We start from the raw sequence: 27,332 nt of genomic DNA, 5'->3' as shown, positions 1-27,332 counted from the left end.
TTTGGTTTAGTCACCTCCTTTATATCACACCATATATACTCCTCCAAAGACACTGAGAGAATGCAATGATTGTGCAGAATTCCTAGTCATTCATCAAGTGCCCTAGGTTAAGGTTTTCTTGATTTCTGAGTTTTATTTACAATGTAAATTGGGGTCTCTGGTGTTCTTAGATGTTTCTAGAAGAATAAAGCAGAAGTCCTTAGGGAAAGTCAGGCTCCACTTATGGTCCCATCTCTTGACTCAACCTTTAGAACAATAGGTTTTTCTGGTTGAAGAAGTCCTGTTGGACTTAATTTCACAGGGATCTGCAACAGTTAAACAAACATGATGAGAAACAATAAATGAAGCAAATGAAGACAAGATAGAAGCAAAGTAGAAAAGATACATTAAGGACAATAATGCTTTGCAAATTTATAAACACTACTTTTAGCACCATGTATCTTGAATTCTGTATACTTATTCTATAAGCTGTGTGAAGACTGGATAGTGGAAGCATTCTTTCACCCATCATTTAATACAATATTTATTGAGCACCTATTTTGTGCCAGGTCTGAGATAAACTCATGTTGGCTTGAGTTTTTTTTAATTAAATTTTATGTATAATGAATGAGGCTTAAAAATTTATTCCAAATTCTTAGGTGTTACTGCAAACTATTTTTGAACAGCCATATAAAGGTCATTTCGTATATGTTGAATTTTGAATTGTTCTCCTGAGTAGGTATTATACACTTTAATCACATGGGCTGTCTTTGAATTCTAATCAATCCAGTAGCCCCTCTCAATTGAAACCATGCAGTATAATGATGGGAAGTGGCCTTTGGAAAGTATTATGCTTTTGTTTTTTAATATCTACTCCAATTTTTTCAAATGTAATGCAAAAGGGGAACTTCTCATGTTCTACAACATTTTGATTAATACTTTGGGCACAATTCTCACTGAGTCACTCCTTTCATGATGGAGGAGCCACCAACAGACTAACCTTCTGATCTTAGTTAACTGCAGGGCAAACAAAGTGTCATGGAGATTGAGTAATGCCAGCCTCTAGATGGCTGGGAGCTTGCTTGGGAGTATCTTCCCCATCCCAGACATGCCAGCAGCCAGCTTTCTCTCGTACCTGAGCCTCCTATCTGTACACACTTACTGGACAGCTACACAGCTGCCCTAAACCCACAAATAAGATGGAACTATTTCCATCCTCCTCCTCTCCCATGCTAAAAGCCTACATTAGGGGAAGAGTTGCATATGCAACACATGAGTCTGGAAGTAAGACTTATAGTGCCTTGGTTCTAATGAATTAATGACAATTGTTCTTGAAGGTCTTCAGATGAAATACCCTAATATTTCCATAACTGCAACACCATATTTTTAATTTCAAATGGAATAAACATATTTTCTTTGCAGAAAGACAGATGGACACACACAGACACAAATGTCATTTGTTAAACTTTAAAATTAAAAAGGTTAAAGTTTGTGTCCATGAGATCCAAATAAACTGCAGATCACTCCTTAAACATTTACTGAATATTCACAAAAGATGATATCTTCATCAAGACACCATTCTGACTTTATGAAAGCAATAAAATGAGGTGATACCATTAAGGGGAGTGGCAAAGGTATTCTTAGATACTGAGAAAATATAGAGAACAAAACTGGATGATTAACGACAAGGTATAAAATTAGGTGGTGATAACATCCTGCAGTAACCAAAAATACAGCGGTGAGTGGACCCTGGACTAGGTAGGGAAGATTCTTTGGAGGGACTTGGAGTTTGAACTAACAATTGAAAGATGAGTACAGAAAGAGGACGAGAGTGGGAAGAATATTTATGGAGTTATTAATTGATTGAAAAGGAGCCAACCTGGTATGGAGCAGGGCACCTAAAGGGTGAATTCAAACATTCAGGATGGCCCTAGTCTGTGGGACCCTTTATATCTGGCAGAAGTGCCTTAAATCAGCGATTTTCCAACTTGGCTTCAAATGAGAACCAGTGGGGGAACCTTTAAAGCCACATTCTGGGTCAATTATTTTGGAATTTCTGAGATAACCCAAAGCAGATTGATTTTTTTAAAGCTCCCTGGTGATTGCAATGTGGTGCCAGTGGTTGAGACGCACTGTCACGAGAGAGCTTCTGTAAGTTCGTGTGGAGGAAAGCAGCCCTGGAAAGTCATGGTAAGATAATCACTGCACTGTGTGATTGTGCAAAACACTTCCTTATCTTGCCAATTGATTTGAACTGAATTTAACTCTTGCTCAAGTTCAAAGAGACCGAACACAATTATTTTTTTTCTTTAAATTTAATTTTTCTTGCCACTGCTAACTGGCTATGTTATAGAGACTAGACATACTTATGTCATGTTAATCTGCATTGACTTTACATGATCTTTATAGTTCGGCTGTTATAAAGCCATGTTTTGAACTGCAGAACTGAAGCACCCTTAAAGATCACTGATGGCTCCAAATACATTATTTGCCCCGTAAAATAAATTAACAAAAGAGAACAAGGATATTCTTTTTTTAAAATATACACTTCACAGGGAACAAAACTCCCAATAGAATATTATTTATACAGAAAGTTCACTGACCTGTGTTTCTTTGCAAGGTTTGAAGGAGAAGTTCTGCAGTATTTTGACGAGCGCAAGTTTCATATTCATGAGAGCAAACCTCATGCCGATGCAGTTTCGGGGTCCATTTCCAAAGGGCATGTATAAGTAAGGATCTATGTTGTCCTTGTTCTTCTTGCTGAACCTGGCTCCACAATAGTAGATAAAAAAGTTAATGAGAGAAAAACCACAAAGGCTATTATATGTTAAGACTTCTGACTTAGACCTCCTGTCCCCACAAGCAGTGGTAAACAAAATATTCTGATGGGTTAGTAATGGAAATCCTACTATGGTTATTTTGCTATGAAAATTGTAAGCTATATATCCTTTCCATTCTCCTTATCCTATAGGAGTTGTTCATTTTGTTGAGATTAGATGAGTACTGTTTTAAAAACTTACCACTAATTAATAAATTATATTCCTGGTTGTGATGTGCTCACACTCTAAAAGGCACATGAGTAATGAGAACGATTAATGAAAAGGTAGTTTCCTGACTCAAGTAATACTTACGTTGGTCCTATGTACATTGAGGAAAGAGCAGGAGAAAATATCTAGCACTATTTAAATTAGGCTTCTTCTTTTTCCTTCTCCTCCCTCTTTTCTGCTTTCTTTTATTTCTAAGTCTCCTGTTAACTCCTCCTCTTCCCTGTCTTCTCCTTCTTCTTCTTTCTCTTTGTCTTCATAGTCCTCCTCCTCCTCCTTCTCTTCCCCCTCCTGCTCCCTCTTCTCTTCCTCCCCGTTTTCTTCCCTTGTCTTCCTCCTTCTTACGTCTCAATCTCACCCTCTCTCTCTTTCCCCCACATAGAATAATTTAAGTCAGGTCATTTACATGGGCATTTGATGCTACTCTCCTGTAATATAGTCACAGCTTTCCTTGTCTATCTGTTTCTCTAGGCTATAATTCTTTGAAGGTTAGACCTGCATTTTGTTCAACTTGATTCCTCACAATATGATTAAATGAAGAAAAGATGTTGTTGTGGGTAAAGTGATAATGACATTGTGGTGTTGTGTTTTAAAAGATGTGTTATATTCTGGAGAGCATTCTACAATGTTTACAGGTGATTTCTTCAAAATAACAGGAGTTTGGGAGATGGTCGTGGTGCTGTGTGGATGGGGCAGCTGACACACGTTGAGGATTCTTATGGCAGGTGACAGGTACATGCAGATGCATGAAAAGTACTCTACAGACTTGTTTCTATAGAATATACATGCATATTTGTGAAACATCCTCATAATGGATTTTTTTTAACATTTGGATGTCTCAAATCCTGGCCCAGTTCCTGACACTAAGTAAGCACTTACTCTCTGGCAACACAATGAATCCACAGGGAATACACTGAGTGGTCTCTGATTTTCTGTTTGTGCCGTTAGAGGAGGTTGAATTGCTCAGGTTCAAAGAAACACAGAATTCTGTGGCTCCAGAAAACAGAGGACTTGGTCAATTCTGATAACTCTTCCAACACATATGTGCAGACTCCATGGTAGCCCAAAGGACACCACGGCCAACAAGACAAGCTCCCTGCCATCATCAGGCTTGTAGTGATGGGTCTATAAAGTCTAGCTCTCAGGCCCCCTGACTCACCAGCCAGTGCCCTAAAAACTGTATTCTTAACTTTGCTTACCAATACAATAATGAAAAGACATAAACTATTTCCAGTGTTCCTAAGCACAATCTTCGCACTGTATTCCCAGAGCAGTCTGCTGGAATGTCTGAGAGGTCTAGAGAGCTATGACCATGCTTTGGAAGAGTCACTGACCACTGAGAGTACAAGGGACCTGGCACAGGACTGCAGCCCCAGACAGGACCAGGAAGACCTGTGCTCTCCACTGTCCTCAATGGAGTGGCTTACACCCACAGAGGTGAGGACTTCTTAGGTTCTCACCCTGCTCCTTTACAATTACCCTTGAGGAAACAGCAATCAATGTTGAACACAAAGGAATGTGGAAACATTTGTTAAAGTTGGTGATAAATTCAGAGAGATACAGGGAACAGCACAGAAAAGCTATAAATCAGTAAAAAGCCTACACTAACGTAAAATAGGGGTCAAATGAATTATGGAAAATCCATATCAAAAATATATAGTTAAAAAGGATAGTGTATAGTGTATAGTTTACTCTTAAATAAAGTAAGAAGCAGTTCAAGCTTAAATACAACATGATACTCTAGTTTTTAAAAAGTTATATATGCATAGAAAAATGTCCACCAGGGCATATATCACATAATTACTGAGGCTTATCTTATGGTGTTTTGACTGTGTGTGGCTATCGTTTTCCTTTTACCAGTCTATGGTTCATATGCTTTCACAATTAATACTTTTTTTAATAGGAAATTTGTACAAAAAAGAGTTACAAGAACATCATTGTACAATACATGATTATTATGTACACTAAGAGATGTGAGAATATGCTTGAACCAGCCTGGTTCAGGGTGGGCTCCCTTTCCCAGGGGCCTTGTACCTTTCAGGGCGGAATTCGTCAGGCTCTGGCCAGTACTTTGGATCCCGTTGAAGGGCATGAGTTGGTATCATCACCACTACCCCTTTGGGAATGAACACTCCCTTGATTTCAACGTCTTTCTTACAGACCCTCTCAATTCTTCCAGCAATGGGGAATAATCTGAGAGTTTCATTCACCACCATGTCAAGATGTTCCATCTGTAGCAGGGCATCATAGGTGGCAGGTGTCTGGGAACAAGAAAAGCCCATATTTTAATAAACTGAGACTTAGAATTAACTGTCAACACGGCATAGTGAGTATTACTGAAGTATTAGGGGATCAAAACAAATATGTTGGCAAAGGGCCTTCACATCCATAAGGCATTTTAATAATTATCAGGTGCTTGTTCTGCTCAATGTCCCATTAGACATGGGGAGATGATACAGATATGGGAGACCTGCCGGAACATCCCCTACCCAAGGACTGAAATCCAGAGCATCACCACATAGTGCCTTTTGTTCTCTCATGAACAAATGTGAAGAAAGGAGGATAAACATTACATTTCACTACAATATGTCAAAGTTGATGTCACCTTGCAAAAACGAACCCACATGTGTACCCAGGAAAGGAAAAGAGCATGTAAAGAGCAAATTGCCCTGTTCCACATAAGGCTCTTTTGTTGGAAATCCTGCTTGGTAACCCTTTTTATCATATATATATATATATATATACACACACACACACACACACACATATATATATATATATAGTGGGTAGAAAGACTATAACAAGCTCTATAAATAATTGAGGAAAACTAGTCTATCTCTAACCCAAACAGGAAAAAAGAAGGTTAACATTGGAAGCTACAAGCGTACAAAATTTTAATTCTAGTAAAAGTTATATAGGGGATAGAAATCCCACATTCAGTCCCATCCCCTCTTGCTCAAACAGTCTACTACTTTCTGCTTAAGGGCTTTGCAATCAGGTCTAAAAAAGGTCCCTTTGTGTTCATCTCACTGCCAGACCAGCCTTGCCAGCCCCAGAGACCAGGTCTCTTCACACCTCAAAGGATCCCAGGTGGGCAGAGATCTGAAGAGAGTGAGGGTGATATGTCCCTAGCACTTCGTCTTGTATTTGGAGGCAATAGTGTAGAGGTTAAGACATTCCACAGGAGCCAGATACCCTGGTTCCTACTTGGCTTCTTCACCACTAGCTCCATGACTACAGGATGAGACAGGTGTTGGGCAGAGCTGGATCCACCTGCCCAGTGCACCTGAGGCCAGGCACGGTCAGACAAGAGCCTGCTAAGCTATCTATCCGGACATGTGAGCAATAAATGCTTATTGTTAGATGCCACTAAGGTTTTCTGGATTTTTTTTTTTTTTTTTTTTTTTTTTTTTGCATTATTGTGGTAACTGATAATAGATGCACAAGGACAAGCACTGTTTTACGAATGTCTTGTATTTCTGGGAGCAGCGTCCATTACCTATATTTCTCCCTTTCTTTTCCTCTTTAGAGCCTTCCTAAGTAGTGCCTGTGAAAAAATCAAAGCTTACACATTTGGAAAAACACCTCGTAGGAAGTGGTGAGCAGGCATTCTTGCTAAGGCTTCACCTTCTCCCTCCATCTTCGTGTATGATCCACTCACCTTATTGGGCAAAGCCGCATCAATCTCCTCCTGCAGTTTCTGCTGGACATCAGGGTGAGTGGCCAGTTCATACATAATGAAGGAAAGAACACTGCTAGTGGTGTCATAGCCAGCAAAAATGAAGATGATTGACTGGGCTATAATCTCCTCATCAGACAGAACTGAAAGGAGAGAAAGGATATGTTAGGAAAAGCAGGACAATGTAGAAGATCACAGTTTATAGGAAGAAAAATCCAAGTGAGCTCCCAAATCCCTAGTGGAAAAAGTGGAAAAGTAACTCAGAGTCACACTGGAAGTGGTTTTCATTCTGATGTCTATGTTATAGAGCCTGAACAAGGCAACTTTGTATAACCCAGTTTATCTCAAGGTGTATATGACTATGGCCCATCCACTCCTCATTATGCCATCCTCACCACCAACACATCTGGGCTATTTCCAGAGAGCATTTCGGTCTAACATACTTAGTGCTATGGGTGTATCCCTTGGATGATCATAAAAGTACTTCAGTTGTAAGTGAAGTATATGGTAGCCTTCTCTGCCAGGAAAAATTTAAATTATTTTAGTTACAACAGAGCTTGAAAATTTTTGAGAATTTGCAATACTGAGACTTCAGGGAAAATTGAAGGATCTTTTCTCTACATATGGTTGAGGGAACTTAAGGGAAAACATTGGGCTACAGACAAACTCTTGCTACTCCAAGCGTGGTCCATGGACCAGCAGCATCAACAGGATCTGGCAGCTTGTTAGAAATGCAGAATCTAAAGCCTCACCTAGATCTACAGAATCCATACCTGAACTTTCAGGAGAAGTGGAGATTTGGGTGCCTGAGAAGCATAGATTTTACCTTTGAGAGGCATCAGGTACTAGAAGATCTAGGGTACAGTTTTTCAAAATAGACTATCTCAGAATGTACAGAAACTACAGAAATAGACAAAAAGCTCAAAGGGTGGTCACTGACCCTAGTCTGATGAATGGTACTAAAATAGCAGAAACCTTTATGATTACAAGTTGGCCACCTCCTTCATTGTTTCTCCTGAGAGAAGCAGAGCACAGTCAGGGTTTGGTCTGTTTCACTGGGACTGGATTAGGACCTTTGTATACCCAAACTACTGAAATAAATACGATGCCCACACTATCCATGCAATTCATCACTAAAAACAATACAAAATGAGTGTGAGAAGTATCTGCACAGTTGTGATTTTTGAGTAATACTTCTATGATGCTTCAGTTGGTAAATTCAACTATCAAATTTTTAGGCAGTTAGTGTCAACCCCATGAAACTGAATTGAACTTGCGCTATAATCTCAAAGTTATCAGCTCTGCTGTTCAGTGAGATAACCACTAGACGTATGTACCTGTTTAAATTCAAATTTTAATTAATTAAAATTAAATACATGTTAAAATTCTCCTTCAATGGCTGTAGCCACATGTTCAGTGCCCAGTAGCCCCATGTGTCCAGTGGTTACTGTACTGAACAGAGAAATGATAGACTATTTCCTTCATCATAGAAAGTTGGATTGGGATAGATAGATTGATAATAGGTAGATAATGGATAGACAGATGATAGAATAGATGTACACACAGACACGTGTACAGTACTGTGCTGGAGCAAGTCCATCCTTGATCTAGAGAACCAATTGTTAAATATTCAGGACTTTTGTGAGGTGGTTGTTAAACTTTTGAAGCTTGAAACTGACCATGATTCTTATTTTGCCACCATCATAGTTATTATAATTTGAGTCAAAAGGATCCATCGATGGTGAAACTAGTTGGTGAAAGGTCAGGAGGAATAGGATATTTACGTAGTCTAAAATGTTTCCCCATAGGTTACTTACTCATTATGGAGGGAAAAATAAATGTTTACAATAGATTGAGTTTGTGAGCACACTTTCACCAAGTATGCTAGTTACAAATCACTCTTACTGGGCCAGTGTGCCTCCTGATTTTATGTTAGATACAAATTTCTTGGCAGAGGTTCTGACTCAGTGGATCTGGATGAGGCTGAGAACCTGCATTTGTTCTGATGTAGGTGATCCACAGACCCCTGGCTGACTTCCAGACATGACAGGCTTGTTCAGGGCTGCCTCTCTTGCTTTGAAAATGGCTATTCTTGTGTGCTTCTAAAAGGTGCATGAAGCTACCATTTCTAATGTTTGAATGTGTATCATCCTGCAGTGTGGAAGAAATTCTCTTCCTGAAAAGTTTCCTGCACATTTTCAGAACAAGATCCTCCCTCTGGGCTTCCTCATCAGGAGTTCCCAGAAGTCCCCCTTGGTTACCTCTGTGGGACTCAGTTTCTTTTGAATTCTGGGAATCGATCATCAGCTGAAGGAAATCTACTCGGTGCTGGAAGCAGAAAGAGAAATTTCAGTGACAGAAAGTGACTCGTTAAGACAGAATTAAATCAGAAGAATAGTCTTCAACCTCCCTTCTGATAATATGGGCCCCTGATGTCCAGAGTCTGACAGCTGTTGTCTGAGTCATCAGTGAACAAAAACATCCATCTAAGACCCTGGAGGGCAGGATCTTTTCATTGGAGAATTCCAGCTATCACATGCAACTGCTTTTTGGCCTTCGTTCTCCCTGAATCTTTGATTCTCTGGCTTTTGGACACTGTTTGTTGGCCAAAGAGTTGCCTACTCCTTTCCATATCGCACCTGCTTGCTCAGGACTTAAGTTCTTTTTGTTCTGAGGCCTTCATTCTGAACCAATGGCCACATAGATTAATCTTCCGACAATTTCAGAGCTCCTGTGCAGTTTTTTTTGTGGTAGCATCTTCAAGTGCTCCACCCTCCCAGAACTCTGTACAACCTTTAGTGACAGCTGGGTACCCAGTTCTGCCTCTGTGACCTGCAGACATCCTTGGTCTGGTCTGGAGCCCTCATGAGGGCAGAGCTGCATCAGCCAGCTCGCAGCTCCTAGGCCCAGAGAAGACCTCGGTTCGCCTCAGGCATTGAGCATGCTCATATTTAACATACGCTATAATAAGCAGGTAGCCAGAGAGGGCTTTCCATGGAGAATGTCTAAAATAACTTGAAATGATTCCTTACCAGTCTATGTTGGGCAATTAAAATAGCAGTATAATCATTGTTAAGGAGTCATCATTTTCCTCTCAAAATTTATTGAAGTGAAGAGAAGTGGTCACGTTTTTTCTCACTGACATTTATACTATGACATACTAATTGTTGTGCCTAATATTAAATTTTAAATGCAGACTGCCTTACTCATTCTTATATCTGCCTCCCATCCTCCACCTTCTTCATTCCTACAAAATGAATTTTTCTTTTATTCTTTGCTTAAGTTTTCTGTCTTCCTTTAAAAAATACACTTAAACGCCCAAACTATAAGAATACAACGTCCCAAATTATCAAAAAGTGAACATCTTGATGTAACCACCACCAGATTTTACCTTTTGTTTATCTTGGAGGCGACTTTCTTTCATCCTTTTTACAGAGTTTTTTAAAAAGTTTGTAACGTCTTTTGGAAACACAGAGATATTTAATAATTCAAAAATTGGAATAAGGAATGGAAAGATTGCTATAGGGGATAAAAAAGAAAACCATCATTAAAACACAAAATTTATCTGGAGCAATTATAATTTTCTCTACCATGAGTGTGAAAAGTAATAGACTTCAGGGTTCTCAAACAGGAACCATTCTCTCTATGACCTTTGCTCATCTTCCAGGACAATGGCTGGGCAATGGCACATCCACACTTAGCAACCACCACTACAGCTGTGAAGTCAATGACCTCTTCTGCATTTTGGGAGACAGGATTAAGTTAACAGGATTAAATTCCCTGTCCTCTTAGCCCTTATAAAAGACTATGGTGTGCTTCTTTAATTAATTGTGCTTTTCATGAAATAGTAGTTGTGACAGAAATAATATATCCTATGTCCTTCATCTACTGTGGGATCAAACTAGAAATCAATAACTAAAAGAAATTTGGGAAACTCAGAAGTATGTGGAAATTAAATAATGTGCTTCTAAATAACCAATGGATCAAAGTAGAAATCAAAAGGTCAATTAGAAATTATTTCAAATGAAAAAAAATGATGACATGATATGCCCAAACTTATGGGACATAAGAAAAGCAGTGCTCAGAGGAAAATTTATAGCATTAAATGTCTAAATTTATAAAAAAAAAAAAATCTAAAATCAATAATCTAACTTTACACCATAACATAGTGAAAAAAGAAGAACAAAATAAACATAATTCGAGCAGAAGGAAAAACTGTAAGAATAACTAAAGTATGTACTAATAACACAGACACTTAAAACAACAGAGAAAAATTAATAAAACCAAAAGATAGTACTTTTAATTATATCATCAAAATTAACAAACCTTTAGCTAGAATGACCAAGAAAAAAGGAGAGATGACTTATCTTAGTAGTCTCAGAAATGAAAGAAAGGAATTGACTAGGGACATGAACACAATTATATAAAGAGGAAAGCAATGAAAAAGAGAATAAAAAATAGAGAAACATCATTGAAATCATTTGTAGGAAGTGTCCAGAGTAGGCAAATCTAGAGAGACAGAAAATAGATTAGTGGTTGCATAGAGCGATGGGGTTGATGGGGTAGTGATAGCTAAAATTACAAGTCTCTACAATTCAACAAGAAGACATAACAATTTTAAATATTTACACACCCAACGCAGTTGTATGCAGATTTCTGAAGCAAATCCTACTTGATCTAAACAAAATGATAAACAACAGCAGTATAATAGCCGGGGACTTAAACACCCCACTGACAACAGGACAGATCATCCAAACAGAAAATAAACAAAGAAACAATAAACTGAAACAGAATTCCAGATCAAATGGACCTAACAGACATTTACAGAACGTTCTATCCAAAAACCACTGAACATGCATTCTTCTCATCAGCTCATGGGACATTCTCCAAGATTGACCACATCCTAGGCCACAAAACATGTTTGAACAAATTTAAAAACTAGAAATTATATGGTATCTCTTCTCAGACCACAGTAGAATAAAATTAGAAATCAATTCGAACAGAAACACTCATCTCTACACAAAGTCATGGAAACTAAACAACCTACTGCTGAATGATTCTTGGGTCAAGGAGGAAATTAAGATGGAAATCAAAAGATTCTTTAAACTAAATGATAATGGGAACACAAGTTATCAAAATCTGTGGGACACAGCTAAAGGAGCCTTCAGAGGAAAATTCACAGCCTTAAATGCCTACATCAAAAAATATAGAAAGATCACAAATCAAAAATCTAATGAAGTCACTCAAAGAACTGGAAAAAGAAGAGCAAACCAGTCTCATATCTAGCAGAAGAAAAGAAATGACCAAGATGAGAGCAGAACTAAAGAAAATTGATAACAAAACAACTATGTGAAAGATTAATGAAAGAAAAATCTGGTTCTTTGAAAAGATAAATAAAATTGACTTACCTCTAGTTAGATTAACCAGAAGGAGAAAAGAAAGGACTCTAATAAACTTGATTAGGAATGAAAAAGGAGAAATTACAACTGATACCACAGAAAAGAAGATATCCTCTCTGAATGCTATAAAAATCTCTATGCACATTAACTTGAAAATGTTGAGGAAACGGAAAAATGCACAGCCACCCTAGGCTCTATCAGGAAGAAATAGAACTCCTGAACAGACAAATATCAAGTACTAAAATTGACCAGAAATAAAATCCTTCCTAAAAAAATAGTCCTGTACCAGATGGTTTTTCACACCCAAATTCTACCAGACCTACAAGGAAGAACTGGTACCTATCCTACAGAAATTATTCCACAATATTGAGAAGGAAAGGATCCTCCCCAACATGTTTTACAAAGCCAACTTCACCCTGTTACCAAAACCAGGCAAGGACTCAACAGAAAAAGAAAACTACGGACCAATATCCATTATGAATATAGATGCAAAATCCTCAGTAAAATCCTAGCACATTGAATTTAGCTGCTCAAAAAATAATAATAATAATAATAATCCGTCATGACCAAGTGGGCTTTATCCCAGAGATGCAGGGATGATTCAACATATGCAAATCTATAAATGTAATTCACAACATAAACAGAAGTAAGAGTAAAGACCATATGATCTTCTCAACAGACACAGAAAAAGCATTCTACAAAATTCAGCACCCTTTTACGATAAGAAAACTTAACAACACAGTCATAGATGGGACTTACCTCAAAATGATAAAAGCCATACATGACAAACCCACAGCCAACATCATATTGAAGTGGGGAAAATTCAAAGCATTCCTGCTTAGACCTGGAACCAGACAATGTTGCACTCTATCACCACTTCTATTCAACATAGTGCTGGAAGTCTTAACCAGACAAGACAGGAAATCGAGGCTATCCAAATGGGAGCAGAAGAGGTCAAACTACTGATCTTTACTGGTGATATAATCTTTTTTTTGTTGTTGTTGAGACAGAGTCTCACTTTGTTGCCCAGGCTAGAGTGAGTGCCGTGGCGTCAGCTTAGCTCACAGCAACCTCAGACTCCTCGGCTTAAGCGATCCTACTGCCTCAGCCTCCCGAGTAGCTGGGACTACAGGCATGCGCCACTATGCCCGGCTAATTTTTTCTATATAGATTTTTAGTTGTCCATATAATTTCTTTCTATTTTAGTAGAGACGGGGTCTCGCTCTTGCTCAGGCTGGTCTCGAACTCCTGACCTCAAGCGATCCACCTGCCTCGGCCTCCCAGAGAGCTAGGATTACAGGCGTGAGCCACCGCGCCCGGCCGACTGGTGATATAATCTTATATCTAGAAATCCCCAAAGATTTTGCCAAGAGACTACTGGAATTGATAAATAAGTTCAACAAAGTCTCAGGTTAGAAGATCAATGGAAGCAAATCAGTAGCATTCATATATAGTAACAACAGTCAAACTGAGACCAAATCAAAGATTAAATACCTTTCACAATACTAACAAAGAAAATAAAATACATAGGAATATATTTAAATAAGGAGGTGAAAGACCTGTAGGGGGAGAGCTATGAAACACTGAGGAAGGAAATAGCAGAGGACGTAAAGAGATGGAAAACCATACCATGCTTAGGGATCGGCAGAATCAACATTGTTAAAATGTCTATACTACCCCAAGTGATCTACACACTTGATGCAATCCCTATTAAACTACCAACATCATTTTTCAGAGATCTAGAAAAACTAAGTCTATGCTTTGTATGGAACCAGAGAATACCCCATATAACTAAAGCAACCTTAGGCATAAAAACAAATTGGGGGCTGGGTGCGGTTGCTCACTCCTGCAATCCTAGCACTCTGGGAGGCCAAGGCAGGTGGATTGTTGGAGCTCAAGAGTTCGAGACCAGCCTGACCAAGAGCGAGACCCCGTCTCTACTAAAAATGGAAAGAAATTATATGGAAAGCTAAAAATATATAGAAAAATATATAGAAAAATTAGCCGGGCATGGTGGCGCGTGCCTGTAGTCCCAGCTACTTGGGAGGCTGAGGCAGGAGGATCACTCGAGCCCAGGAGTTTGAGGTTGCTGTGAGCTAGGCTGATGCCGTGGCACTCTAGCCCAGGCAACAGAGTGAGACCCTGTCTCAAATTAAAAAAAAAAAAAGAAAGAAAGAAAAGAAAAGAAAGACAAATTGGGAGGCATCAACTTACCAGGCTATAGTAATAAAACAGTATGGTACTGGCACAAGAACAGAGACAAAGACCAATTGGAACAGGACTGAGAACTCAGACATAAAACCATCCTCATTATAGCCATCCGGTCTTTGACAAAAAAGACAAAAACACACATTGGGGAAAAGAATGCCTATTTAATAAATGGTACTGAGAAAACTGGATAGCAATATGTAGAAGACTGAAACAGGATCCACACCTCTCAGCACTCACAAACGTCAACTCATGATGGATAACAGACTTAAACCTAAGGCATGAAACTATATGAATTCTAGAAGAAAACATTAGGAAAACTCTTATAGACATTGGCCTAGGAAAAGACTTTATGAAGAAAACCCCAAAGCAATCATAGCATCCACAAAAAACAATAAATCGGACCTGATGAAATTAAAAATTTCTGCACAGAAGCTATTAGTAGAGTGAACAGACAACCTACAGAATGAGAGAAAATATTTGCATGCTATACATCTGATAAAGGGCTGATAACGAGAATCTATATAGAACTCAGGAAAATCAGCAAGTAAAAATCAAACAACCCCATTAAAAAGTGGGCAAAAGTCATGAACAGAAACTTTTCAGAAGAAGATAGACTAATGGCCAAGAAACATATGAAAACATGCTCAATATCTCTAATCATCACGGAAATGTAAATCAAAACCACAAGGAGGTATCACTTAACTTTTTTTGATAAAAACCATTCTTATCAAAAAGTCTGAAAACAACAAATGTTGGTATGGATGTGGACAGATAGGAACACTCATACACTGCTGGTGGGACTGCAAACTAGTACAACCTCTACTGAAAGTAATATAGAGATACCTCAAAGAACTAAAAGTAGAACTAGTATTTGATCCAAGAATCCCACTACTGGGCTTTTATCCTAAGGAAACAAAGACATTATATAAAAATGACATCTCCACCAAAATGTTTACAGCAGAATAATTGACAATTGCAAATATGTGTGAACAACCCATGTGCCAGTCAATGTGAGTGGATTAATAAAATGTGGTATATGTATACCATAGAGTACTACTCAGCACCCCCAAAACAGTGGTGAACTAATACCTGTTGTGTTATGCTGGATGGAGCTGGAGCCCATTCACTGAAGTGAAGTGTCACAAGAATGGAAAAACAAGCACCACATACACTCACTACCAAATTGGTACTAATTGATCAACAGTTATGTGCATATATTGAAGTAATACTCATTGCCTGGCAGGCAGGTGGAAAGGGGAGGAGAAGATGGGTATATTCATGCCTAATGGGTAAGGTACAGACTGTCTGGGTGATGGGCACACCAGTAGTTCTGACTTGGGTAGTGCAGAGGCAATATATATAACCTAAACTTTTATACCCCCATAATATTCTGAAATAAAAAGAAAAAAGACAAAAAAATTAATTAATTAATTAAGCAATGTTAAGAAAATAAAAAAAATTACAGGTCCCTAAGTTGATGAAAATATTCTAAAGTTGACAATGGTGATGGTTACACATATGTTTGAATGTATTATCAACCATTGAAATGTCCATTTTAAGTGTGTAAATTATATGGTATTTGAATTATATCTCAATAAAGTAATTATTTTAAAAGAGAGAGACAAAAAGAAAGAATAGTCCACATACTTATTGAGAGAAAGAGTGGATCTAAGAAATCAAGTTTTAAGAGTCTCTTGGCCTTTTCCACAAAGGGATCCTGTGGGTTGTTGAGGGAATCGATGTTCACTCCAAATGATGTGGCCGTGATCACATCCATGCTGTAGGCCCCAAAGATGCTGAGTAGAGAAAGACATGGAAAATGGAAATTAGCACTGATTCACTATTCTTCTAGTACACATGCAGCAAGATGTGTGTGTAAATCCATGAGAACTGTCAGGAGATGTCAAGAACTATGTATGGCCTTTCAGAACTACCTGCTGGATCATCTCCCATTCCTCTCACTCACGATGTGATTATCAGGTGCCAGTGATGGAGCTGGCCCTGTGCTGGGGGGGGTGGGGACACTAAATCAAGTTAGACCCACCTCTGAGCTCAAGAAGGTCAGGCACAGGGGGACAGATACCCAGAGTCAGACAAACCACAGGAGAGTGTGTTGAGTGTGGATGACAACAGGGGTGTAAGTACCATGCTTCACCAGGACAAGAGTGGAATAGTTAACTCTTCCTAGGTACTCAAGAAAGGAGACATTGCCTCAGCAGAGAGTCTATGCCAAGAGTTGATTGATCTTTAGCACATTACAGAACAGCAAGACCCTGTTCTGAGTCGCCACAAACATCCTCTCTCCTCTACACTCTCTGCTGAGGCTCCTGAAAGGCCCACTTCCCCCAACTCCTATGACCTGGGTTTGGCCTGTGGGCAGGAGCATTTCTGAAAAACATAAGAACTGAGAATGTTCCTAGGTAAAAACATATTAGATAACAAAGGAATAGATTCCACCAAAATTGATTGAGGAAAGTCCCATTGTTGAGTGACCACATGTCCCCAGTCTGCCCAGGACAGGCTCAGTGTACACCTGTCTTTCCTGCATAACTCAGAAATATGTCAGTTTAGACATTAAATGACAGGATTGCTCTAACCATAGCCTTTTCAAGGACCTCACTCTTTTGAGATTCAAAGGAGAAGTGGTGGGAAGTATTAATATTTAGTATTTCATGGTATCTTCAGTAAAATTATGAAGGGATTGAAGTTCTCCCAAGTTTCCCATTGTTAATCTTCTGCCCTGTCCCTGCCAGCCCTCAGGTACCAAGCCACTTGACCTCCCACCATTCCATATCCTCTATGGCCAAAACTTCGGTACGATCATGTTTCTTCTTTCTAAGTGATGTGTTTTGTCTTCCAGAACATCCAAAGAACACATCATCAGATTAATTACTTATAGCGCTTGTACACAGGGGAGATGATGACCCTTCCCCATTTCCACTGCCCTGCCTTCTCATGCAATCTGCCTCCTCACCCCAGGTGGCGAATTGGACTTGTAACACCAGTGCTTCTGTCTGGTCACTGGAATAACTTAACAGTGGGAACATCAGCTCGCTGGCAGGCAGCTAGACGGTTTCATGAAAGCTCAGAACCCTGAGACTGTGCTCCTACTTACTCTTTGAAGGTGACAGTCTTGCCTTTCTCTGCTTCCTGCCTCAGGTTTCTCACCAACATATCTGCATACTGGCTCATGATGGGGAACATCTAAGCACAAAACACAACACCACACATAGTTCAATGTGTAGACTCAAGTCCCAGAAGGACATGGCTTTCCCTAGCATGGAGTAGTAAGTGATATGTTATAATGAATTTTGTGATTTCTTTTCTGGACATACACATAAAAGGCCATTTTTAGGAGGCTCGACCTCAGTGGACTGCCTCCTGGAAAAGGGCCATAATGTTACTTTCTCCCTGTTCCCAGATTCATACTTTCAGTTTCTAAGTAGAAGTCCTTTTATTTTCCTACCTCCTTCAGTTTTCCACTGGTGAAGGTTGGAGACAGTAATGCTCGTATTCTCTTCCATTCTTCATCTTCAGAAAAAGAGATAGCACTTTTCATAAATCCCACTGGACCAAGAGGCTGGAGTTCAAATCAAAAACATTTTGTCCATTATAAGTTTTGTAGATCTCCACAGATGTAAAAATGTGTTAAACAGATGTCACTTATTTAACAAATATTAAGTGACCATCTCCCAGGTGGCAGACCCCAGGCTAGGTGCTCAGAGTATTATAGATTTATCCCAAATGCCTACCCTCCTCGGAGCCTCTGTGTGTGTGTGTGTGTGTGTGTGTGTGTGTGTGTGTGTATGAGGTCACCCAGCCACCTGGTGTGGCTTCCAGCCTCTAAGTCTGAGTCTCCTTTTAAATGCAAATGATCCCCTGGTGGGGAACCTTATCTTCCAGGGACATAGACAGGAACAAGACCTGTACCTCCTCCAGGGCTGTGCAGAGAAAAAAAGGCCTGGTGACATTTTACCAAGTGGCCTTGGCAGATTGTGAGTTGCTTGAGTCTACTCCTGTATTTACTTACAGCATAGCATGAACAACTTGAAAAAGGAATACTTTGAGATAGTAATTTTTTTAACTGTATATAATACATAAAAGATTATGAATGTATTTTGAAGAAATAATACAATTACTTGAAAGTCCTTTTCTCTTAATTTTTTTCACAGGGATAGATGAAAAAGAAAGAGATAACTCTATTTCCTAATTTGGGAATTGCTAGAAGTCCTCTGGAAAAAGAAATAAAGTGGTAGGTGTGAATCTATATGCTGTTCAGACTTACTATACAGCTACGCCAGTCAAGACAGTGTGGTACTAGATGAGGGATAGAGACAGTGATCAACATAACAGAATAGAGAATGAGAAATAGACACACACAAAGAAGCCCAAGTGATTTTTGACAAAGGTGCAAAAAGCAATTCAATGCAGGGAGGACAGCTTTTCCAAAATGGTGTTGGAACAATTGGACAGCCATAAGCCACAAGAAATGGACCTTGACCTCATGCTTTATACAAAAATTTATAGAAAATGGATCATAGACATAACTGCAAAGCATACAACTATATAACATTTACAAAAAACAACAGTATAGGAGGGCTGACGAAAAATTTTCAGACTTGACACCAAAAGCACCATCCATAAAAGGAAAAATTGCTGAACTGGCCTACTCAAAGTTAAAAAAAGTTTGCTCTGATACATGCCCCGTTATGAAAAAAAGACAAGCTACACATCATCACTGTAGAAGAACAGCAGCAGTGAGCCTCATGGTGATGGAACAGTTCTGTATCTTGATCATGCTGGTAGTTACATAAATCTATGAATGTGATAAATTTGCATAGAGCCACGCACATACACATTCACAAAAATGAGCACACATAACACTAAGGAAATCTGAAAAAGCTCTATGGGTAATATCAATGTCAATTTCCTGTAACTATAGTGATAGGAATATACTAGATAAATCTAGTATACTGATGCAAAATGTTATCATTAAGGGAAACATGATGAAGTGTTCATGGAAACTTGTGTACCTTTTTTGACAATTTCCTGTGAATCTATCAGTATTTCAAAATAAAAATTTAATAAATACAAAAATAAAGGTATAAAGTTAAGTCATGAATGCCTACCCGCCGGTTTGTGAAGACAGAATAACATTCTTTCACTAGTACTGTTTTGATCATGTCGGGATCCGTGATAGCCAACACAGGCCATTGACCCTCATACACCCTGTGTCAGGAAAAAAGAGCTGATTAAACTCTAAAAGGCTAATTCGGCAGCTGGAGCCACACCCAGGAATCCAGACTTTGACCCTGACATTACATAATCCATACCCCAGTTGTACAATACACAGCAACATTAGGTCCTAGTTGAACTTAGGATGCGACAGACAGCAAGGTTCTGACTACAGAAGCTACTGGAGTCTTCATAGAACGAAGGGAAATGTGGCTCAAGTGGGCAAGGCACATTTAAATCCAAAATATCTCTTCTACAAGATCATGGTAAGAAATAACAGGAAATCTCTTCTTATGAGGCACTGAGAAAGAGGAGAAACCTTCCACTTGCTTGTAGTGTACACAGGATTGCACCTCTTCTGTGGCTCTCATCTAGCCCCAATAGCTCCGAAAAGAGAACAGTTTCTGCAGCTGGATGAGGCCACCCTCAAAAATCAAAAAGTCCATTAGCCCACTGGGAACACAGTGGTTTAATATATTCTGTATCTCTTCTTCAAAGTCAGTAGAACGGAGTAGACAAAGAAAAACTTGTACATACTTTTCTTGAAAAGTCTTCACTTAAATTTAAAAAACAACACAAAACAAAGCTCCACACTTGCAGAGAAAGGAAAAAAAAACCACATTATAAATGATTTACCAATCTGTTCATCTCCATCTCCCAGCTGTTCTTTCAAAAGCACATATTAAACCCAAAACTTTAATTTAAGAGTTTGGCTTTCTGTATAAATGAGTCACTGTGGGAGGGAGTTAATGCCATGCATTTATGAACACATACTAGAATGGTATGAAATGATGCATTGCGTTCAATTGAAAGTAACCTAAGGTACGAAAAAAAGGAGAAGAGGTGAAAAGTCAGACACTGGACTGAATGTCATGCTGGGAGTCCCTGGGCCATCAAACCTGGAGAAAAGTGGTCACCTGCAATGTTCTTAGCCTAATTGAGACTGTAGATCTCAACACCTGGTGACATATGGAATTCTTGGTAGGATAGGCCTCCAAAAGCTTTTCAATAGAGAGTGTGAAACTTGTCAGAACCAAAATGGAGTCACAATGATATTATAAAAATAAATAAAACTTGACAGATCCTGGGAAGCCTATGAAGAGAGCATGCTCGTGCTTGCATGCCTAAAAACAAAAATGTCACAAAATACCCTACAGAAATCACACCTTACACAAAGAGCACAGTATTGTTAGAATAAAAGTACTCCAGAGAGGACGTCTGCTGGTAACTGCCTGTCCAACCTCAGACTGGTTTCCCCTTGTTATTGATCTTTGTACCTATGGATAATGATTTCAAAATAGTTATGTTATCCTGTTCATCTTTCCCTTTAACAACTTTTTTCTTCCTTTACTTCCCTGAATAGGCACATAGTTTGCTACAGCATGCACATTTCCGTTGCAATGCTTTACTCCCAAATGAATATCTTTTTCTTTCAGAGCCTCTCTCTGTTATCTCGGTTGACAATGGCTTCATCCCAAGAGCCTCAGAGCTGAGATTGTCCTTCATATGCGGGGTACCTCAAGATAGCAGCAAGTCTATCCAATGGAAGTTTCCAGAATACTCACCCCCACATCTCTCCATACTTTTTGTAACATTCTTCATCAAATTTCCAAAATCCCTGGGAGGAGAAAAAAAAAATTCAATTGCTCTTTTAAATAGACTCAACCCTGCCTCGAACTGGGGCAAAAAAATGAGTCCAACCTGAAGAAATCAGGCTCACTGTGTTTCACTGGAAATTCGAGGAAAACTTCTGTTCAGAGAAGTTCAGGGGAATAGGGAAAAATAGAGGAGATAATCGCAGGGGATGATTTACTGTCACTTCTGAATTTTCTCCAAATATTGTAGATACAGAATGACTTACCCTTGTTTATGAATACTAAATAACTCCCTGTATTTCTGAAGTATTTTTGCACATGCATGTATTCTTTGTAACGTCTCATAACCCTCTGAATTATCACCTCCGCGGGCATGTGAGGAAACTGAGGCTGAGGGACACTGAGCAAGTGTCTAGGGGGATGCACATTCTTTCATCTCATTCAACATCCTTTTCATGTTTTATCCTTTATCTCAGGATCTTTCTCTAGAATTCTAGTGGAACTGGGAAGTTAAAGACATCAGAGACCTCTTTTGGTCTACAAAGTTACATCAGCCTAAGGCATGTTGTTGAGTGAGAAAATGAGTAATGAGTGACTGAGGAAATGAAAAAATGGGCTCGCTTCCTGTTGTCCAATTCAAAACGGAAAAGATCAGGAAATGCAGCTTCTTCACATACAAATTACCATACTTGCTCCAAGTCTTCACTTCTGAAGCTTAAAAACAAATCTTCCTGGTGCTATGTTTCAGTTGTGATATTTTAACTATGCAAAAGAAGGTCCCACAAATATGGATCTTGGGATACACTTAGTAAAGTGCTGATCTTAGCAAGGTGAACAGGATATTATTGCTCTTGCACAGTGAAATATACGGAATCTTAGGCAATAATTGAGCGAGAAATGCCTGAGTTGGGAAATTAGAATCTGAGAAAGTAGCCTTAGGTATGTGGGAAAGGAAACCGAGGCCAGAGACCAGCCTGTACACAGCCTTTGCTGCTCACCTCATGGATGTGAGCTGATGACTTTATATTCAGGGTCCAGGCCCTGAGTGAAGAATTAGCCACAATGGCTTGGACAAAATTCACAGTCCCCATGACACCTATAGTGTAATTACTTTAAATTCTTGGTAATTCTTGTTTTGTTTTGTTTTGTTTTGTTTTTTGAGACAGGGTCTTGTTCTGTTGCTCTGGCTAAAGTGCGGTGGTGTCAGCCTAGCTCACAGCAACGTCAAACTCCTGGACTCAAGAAATCCTATTGTCTCAGCCTCCTGAGTAGCTGGGACTACAGGCGCACACCATCATGCATGCCTAATTTTTTCCTATTTTTCATAGAAATGGGGGTCTCACTCTTGCTCAGACTGGTCTCAAACTCCTGACCTGAAGTGACCCTCCTGCCTCGGCCTCCCAGAGTGCTGGGATTATGAGTGTGAGCCACCATGCCTGGCCAATTCTTGGTAATTTTGTCAAATCATCTCCTTTCTAGACATTTTGCAAAAGCAAATATGCTTTTGTTAAAACAAAACAAAATTAATTTCTTAGCTAAGTATCTGAAGTCAATGGACAACCACCACCTTCTCTCAGTTATATTCAATCCCTGCTGAGCCTCACCCAGAGGGTGCTGCCTTTCAAGGAAAAGAAACAAAGCAGAAATCTCTTATTCTGCCTTGTAAATTTCCAAAATATACCATGGAGAGCAAAAGCAGGGGTACAATTATGAAGTACCCAGAGGAAATTTAGCAGTTCTTGAGAGAATTCAAGTAGGTGCGAATTACCCCATGAATACAAGGGCTGCCTAATAAACTAACATTTCCAAGCTGTGCAGGAGTAAGGAAAACAAGACTACACAATTGCTCTTGATAAACAAGAAAGTCTGAATCTGGTACACACAGCTTAATGAGCCAGTACTGGGGGTCCCCCTTCCTACATTTCTCCTAATACCAAGTATGACTGTACCTTCTTGTGAATATACACTAGGCAAAAAGACTTTGCTCACAAAGTCTGAACATCAAGCTCTGAACATTAAGTCCTGATCTGCCAGAGATCTGGACTGTTCAGCTGAGCCAAACCCGAGGCTCCCAAGAATAGACAACAGAACCCTGGGTGAACCTGGCTATAGTCTGGGTGGGATCTACACATCATTTCTGAAATGAAAACCCCAAAACTTCCTCCTCAGCAGGAGCATTTTTATCAATGGAATAAGCTGGTGTTTGCAACCATAAGAAGCAAAAGAGAGAGTTCAAAAAAACCCACCTTGCGGTAAGACAGAATATTTCCCACAATAGGCAGAGGTGTGGGCCCAGGAATTCCCAGCTTCTTAAAAAGTCCATGTGAATGAGTCGCATATCTATAAAGTGAAAGAGAAAGCCAAGTAACAGGTATTGTGGTTTTATAGATATGGGAGCTGTCCTGTCACTGACTAAGGAACTGCAGTGGCCAAGAGAAAGAAGTCATGCCTAGGCAATTCCTAATAACTGCAACTCCAACAGCAATAGCTACATTCACCCATCAACTTCTTTCCTGCCTCCTGTGTGAGACCCACCCAAAGTCAGAATGATCAGCTAAAAGGAGCTGAAATCTTCAGGGTTGAAATCCTGGAATGAATAGTGCATAAATGTCCCCCAAATTGAATGCTCCTTGAATGGTTCAAACTGGAATTCTTCCAGGGCATTTCATTCTCTTCTGTCCATTAAGTAAATTAACTCTTCCATGATTTGGAAAGTCTTGTTCTCAAGTAGAAAAGGTGTAAATTCTTTTCTTCTGCTCTGATTATGTGATTTTGTGTAAGTGCATGTGCTCAATCACAGATGGTCACCAACAGCCTATGGTGACCCTGTTCCTATGGCTTGCTCTGAGGCCTATGCTTTCCCTTCCCTCTAAAATATGATCCTGTTTTAAGATGTGGCCCTTCGGCCGGGCGCGGTGGCTCACGCCTGTAATCCTAGCACTCTGGGAGGCCGAGGCGGGTGGATCGCTCAAGGTCAGGAGTTCGAGACCAGCCTGAGCAAGAGCGAGACCCCGTCTCTACTAAAAATAGAAAGAAATTATCTGGACAACTAAAAATATGTATATAGAAAAATTAGCCGGGCATAGTGGCGCATGCCTGTAGTCCCAGCTACTCAGGAGGCTGAGGCAGGAGGATCGCTTGAGCCCAGGAGTTTGAGGTTGCTGTGAGCTAGGCTGACGCCACGGCACTCACTCTAGCCTGGACAACAAAGTGAGACTCTGTCTCAAAAAAAAAAAAAAAAAAAAAAGATGTGGCCCTTCATAAAACTACCTTCAGAAGGAGGTCTTAGAGGAGTCACAGTGTTCTTATTTTTATCGAATGACAACGGTATGCAAGGATTCCATTGGGCTTGTAGAAAAGTGAGCACTTTTTATCTATACCCATGTGTCTCTGGTTAGATGATCTGGTTAATTTGAGCTATAGGGGCGGATGGTTGACCTGTATGTTCCCAGATTGACACTCTGCAGGGGAACCAATGACTACAGAGTCCATGTCCAGGCCCTTCCTCCCCTTGTGGAATGTGGTCCTCCAGCCAGTGATCCCTGAGAAGCACAGTGCCAGGCACACTCATGTTTCCCCAGGTGGCCAATTACAAAGCAGTCATTTTATTGCCTCTGCACATCAACTCCCTCTGTTGGAAAATCCATTAACAATGGTGCAGACATCACTGGTGTGTCATGTATGCCCTCCTCCAACTGGGGGTTCTGGATCCCTGCAGACCTTCCCACTGGGGTGTTACTGAGTGATTGCAGATGGCAGGAAGAAGAGAGGCTGAGGAAAGTGGCTCCCAGGCAATGATCTAACTTTGAAGCTTCTAGGCCCTCAAGGTTGGCCCTATAGAGGCAAATGAGGAAAGTGTGGCTGAAAAGTATGGTGTGTATAAATGGTTCCACATTTCCCACAAGTGCTTTTAGCTGAAAGAGAAGGGCCTTCCAAAGTTCAGCTTCCTTCTTATTGATAGCATAAGATGAATTATATTACATTGCATATATAACTCTGAAATGTTCCAGATAATTGAATTAAGCCCTTATTTCCTCTTCTTTACAGGTTAACTTTTAGGCCAGTATAGTTTCCAAACATTCTGTACAAATCCAGTATATCTTATAATATGTGATAAAATAAAACTGAAAACTGGCGGGAAAGTATGTGTATCTGAAGGACCAGCAGAGGCAGCTCAGCTAGGCCCACTTGGGTCCTGCCCCCAGAAGAATTAGTGGAAGTCTGTGCACCAACTGCCAAAACCAGGGTGGCTTTGGTCATTCCCACTCCAGTTCTTTCCTTTTTTATTGTAACCATGGCAAACCCATTAAACTAATCTGTGTTTCTGAAATTCAATATGATACATGAACTCCCATGTGAGGCCATGGAATGAAGCTAATTTATCAACAGCATTGGCCCCCAAGAAAACATCTACTCTAGTTTCTAAACTCACATGGGACCATATAAAGCAGAGGACAGGCTGGGTCAATTTCTTACTTTCTTTCCAGCTCTTCTTATTTTGGTAATGTTCCTTTTAGTACAATGAAGGCTAACAGAAAAACCCAATCATTTCTCTTGTGTTTAATTCTCTTGCCATAAATAGGGCATTGTCTATGCTATAGCTACTGACTCCTGCTTTGCACCAGTGTCTTCTAGAGCTAAGGTATTGTTTGCCAGGCTGCCTGAATGTCTACAATAGGTTCACTACCAGAGACACCACAGACAGAGTGACATAGATGGTGTCCCTATGTGTAGGCTTTAAGCAGGTGAGATGCCAACCCATCTGCCATGAAGTATCTCTAATGGGGGCCAGAACCCACAAGTATCTCTGGGGGTTGGGCACTGAGGGATGAGGAATATTCTCTCAATTCATCCTGCCTGCTCCGTGGGTGCCTTTTATATCCTCACTGGCTCCCAGTCTCACATACTACTTTAGACTGACAGATTAAGATAATCTCAATTGGATTTTGTGGCTCCTGCTTTTCAGGCCTCTTGCAGATTAATATCAGGAGAGAAATAAAACTCTATACTAATGCTAACCTCCCAGACGCTAGAAGAAAAAGGTGAAAGAAAAGAATTAAACTTCAAGATTTCCTTCAGATCTCCTCTGTTCTAAATATCCACCATTGAGAGGTAAATAATTGTGCATATTACTGGGTGGAGGAGTTGAATTATAGGAGAAAGAAGAGTTCTGGGGATGGCACAGAAAATAGGTCCAAGGAAAAAGAAAGCCTCCCATGAAGTCTGGGGTACCCCACGATCCTGTGTACATCATGATTGGGGTGAAAGGCAGAGGGAGCAGGAGCCACCCAGGTTTAAGGGAACAATCCCTGTATACATATCTTGCAGCAGACACAGAACCCAGAAGGGAAGTTAAAGAGACAATCGCCACACCACCCCCTCCTGTGCCTACAATCCCCAGAGCCTGGGAAGGGGATGAGGATCCCAAGCACACAGTGCCCAGTTGTTTGGAATCTGTTTCTGCTGAATTCTAGTTGATTAATCTAGGTCCAAACTCATGGTCAATCAGAAATCAGCCCCAGGACCAAATGCTGTCATTAAACACTCCTAGTTAGAGAACTTGGGAGATGGATGGTGTAGGGGGAGTTTTCTTTATTATTCCCACAGATCTACCCAAGATCAACAACTGTATGTTTTTGTAGCTTCCAACATTTAAGCAAGTTCCCTTCAATTATCTCCTTTCATCTTCAAAACAGATAAGAGAAAGGGGGGCCAGATTCTACCCCACGTCTAAAGTTACAGAACAGTGGGGCCTGGACAAATACTCACAGATAGAGGAGCACAAGGCTGGTAGCCAGGAGAACCCAGGTTTCCAGAGCAAAGTCTGGGATGAGGTCCATCTCCACTTTCCTTCTTCAGTTCTCTTCTCTGAGTTGTTCTCTGAGCTGTGTGCTGCACTTCGGTGAGCTATGCATGTGGAGCTCCCCTTGCCAGCTCAGAGGTGATTCAGTGAGCCTTGCTGGAATGTTTATGTGCTGGGAAAGGAGGCAGGGCCAGAGCTGCAGCCAATAGCACGGCCAGCTGTGCTCCACCTGCAGTCAGAGGAGCCCTCTCCACCTTGGCAGTTGGCAAAGAATCACAGGCACACACATGTTGACCTTCCTAGAGTTCATATTCTGTAGGTAATCACAGAAACTCAATCAGTGTTATCACTAAGTCCAAAGGTCATGGGTTCATATTATAAACTCAA

At 40.1% G+C, this 27,332-nt stretch overlaps 1 protein-coding gene across 2 annotated transcripts; it reads right to left on the bottom strand.

Annotated features, from left to right (window-relative positions):
- On the bottom strand, positions 1 to 27,096 carry LOC138394482 (cytochrome P450 3A4). Of its 2 annotated transcripts, XM_069486490.1 has the most exons (13): positions 26,912 to 27,096; positions 23,389 to 23,482; positions 21,113 to 21,165; positions 19,442 to 19,541; positions 17,779 to 17,892; positions 17,428 to 17,516; positions 15,960 to 16,108; positions 10,094 to 10,221; positions 8,964 to 9,030; positions 6,685 to 6,845; positions 5,058 to 5,284; positions 2,583 to 2,745; positions 1 to 305 (listed from the first exon to the last, which is right to left on the bottom strand). In XM_069486490.1, the coding sequence occupies exons 1-13, from the start codon at positions 26,980 to 26,982 to the stop codon at positions 210 to 212; spliced, it is 1,512 nt and encodes a 503-aa protein (XP_069342591.1). In that variant the 5' UTR covers positions 26,983 to 27,096; the 3' UTR covers positions 1 to 209. The 2 variants fall into 2 exon arrangements, with proteins under 2 accessions (XP_069342591.1, XP_069342592.1); XM_069486491.1 differs by lacking the exons at positions 21,113 to 21,165; positions 23,389 to 23,482.
- Positions 27,097 to 27,332: the final 236 nt, after the last annotated feature.

The sequence above is a fragment of the Eulemur rufifrons genome, chromosome 14 (assembly GCF_041146395.1).
Source record: "Eulemur rufifrons isolate Redbay chromosome 14, OSU_ERuf_1, whole genome shotgun sequence".
Taxonomy (NCBI): Eukaryota; Metazoa; Chordata; class Mammalia; order Primates; family Lemuridae; genus Eulemur; species Eulemur rufifrons.
This window is presented reverse-complemented; position numbering and strand designations above follow the sequence as displayed.

Bases quoted from the DNA above. Each gene is read 5' to 3' on its own strand.
- LOC138394482 (XM_069486490.1), bottom strand. From the start codon at position 26,982: ATGGACCTCATCCCAGACTTTGCTCTGGAAACCTGGGTTCTCCTGGCT. The intron at 9,031-10,093 runs GTAAAATCTGGT...TTCTGCTTCCAG, and splicing joins GCCTCCAAGATAAACAAAAG to CACCGAGTAGATTTCCTTCA. The intron at 306-2,582 runs GTCAGTGAACTT...TAACTGTTGCAG, and splicing joins AACCTTGCAAAGAAACACAG to ATCCCTGTGAAATTAAGTCC.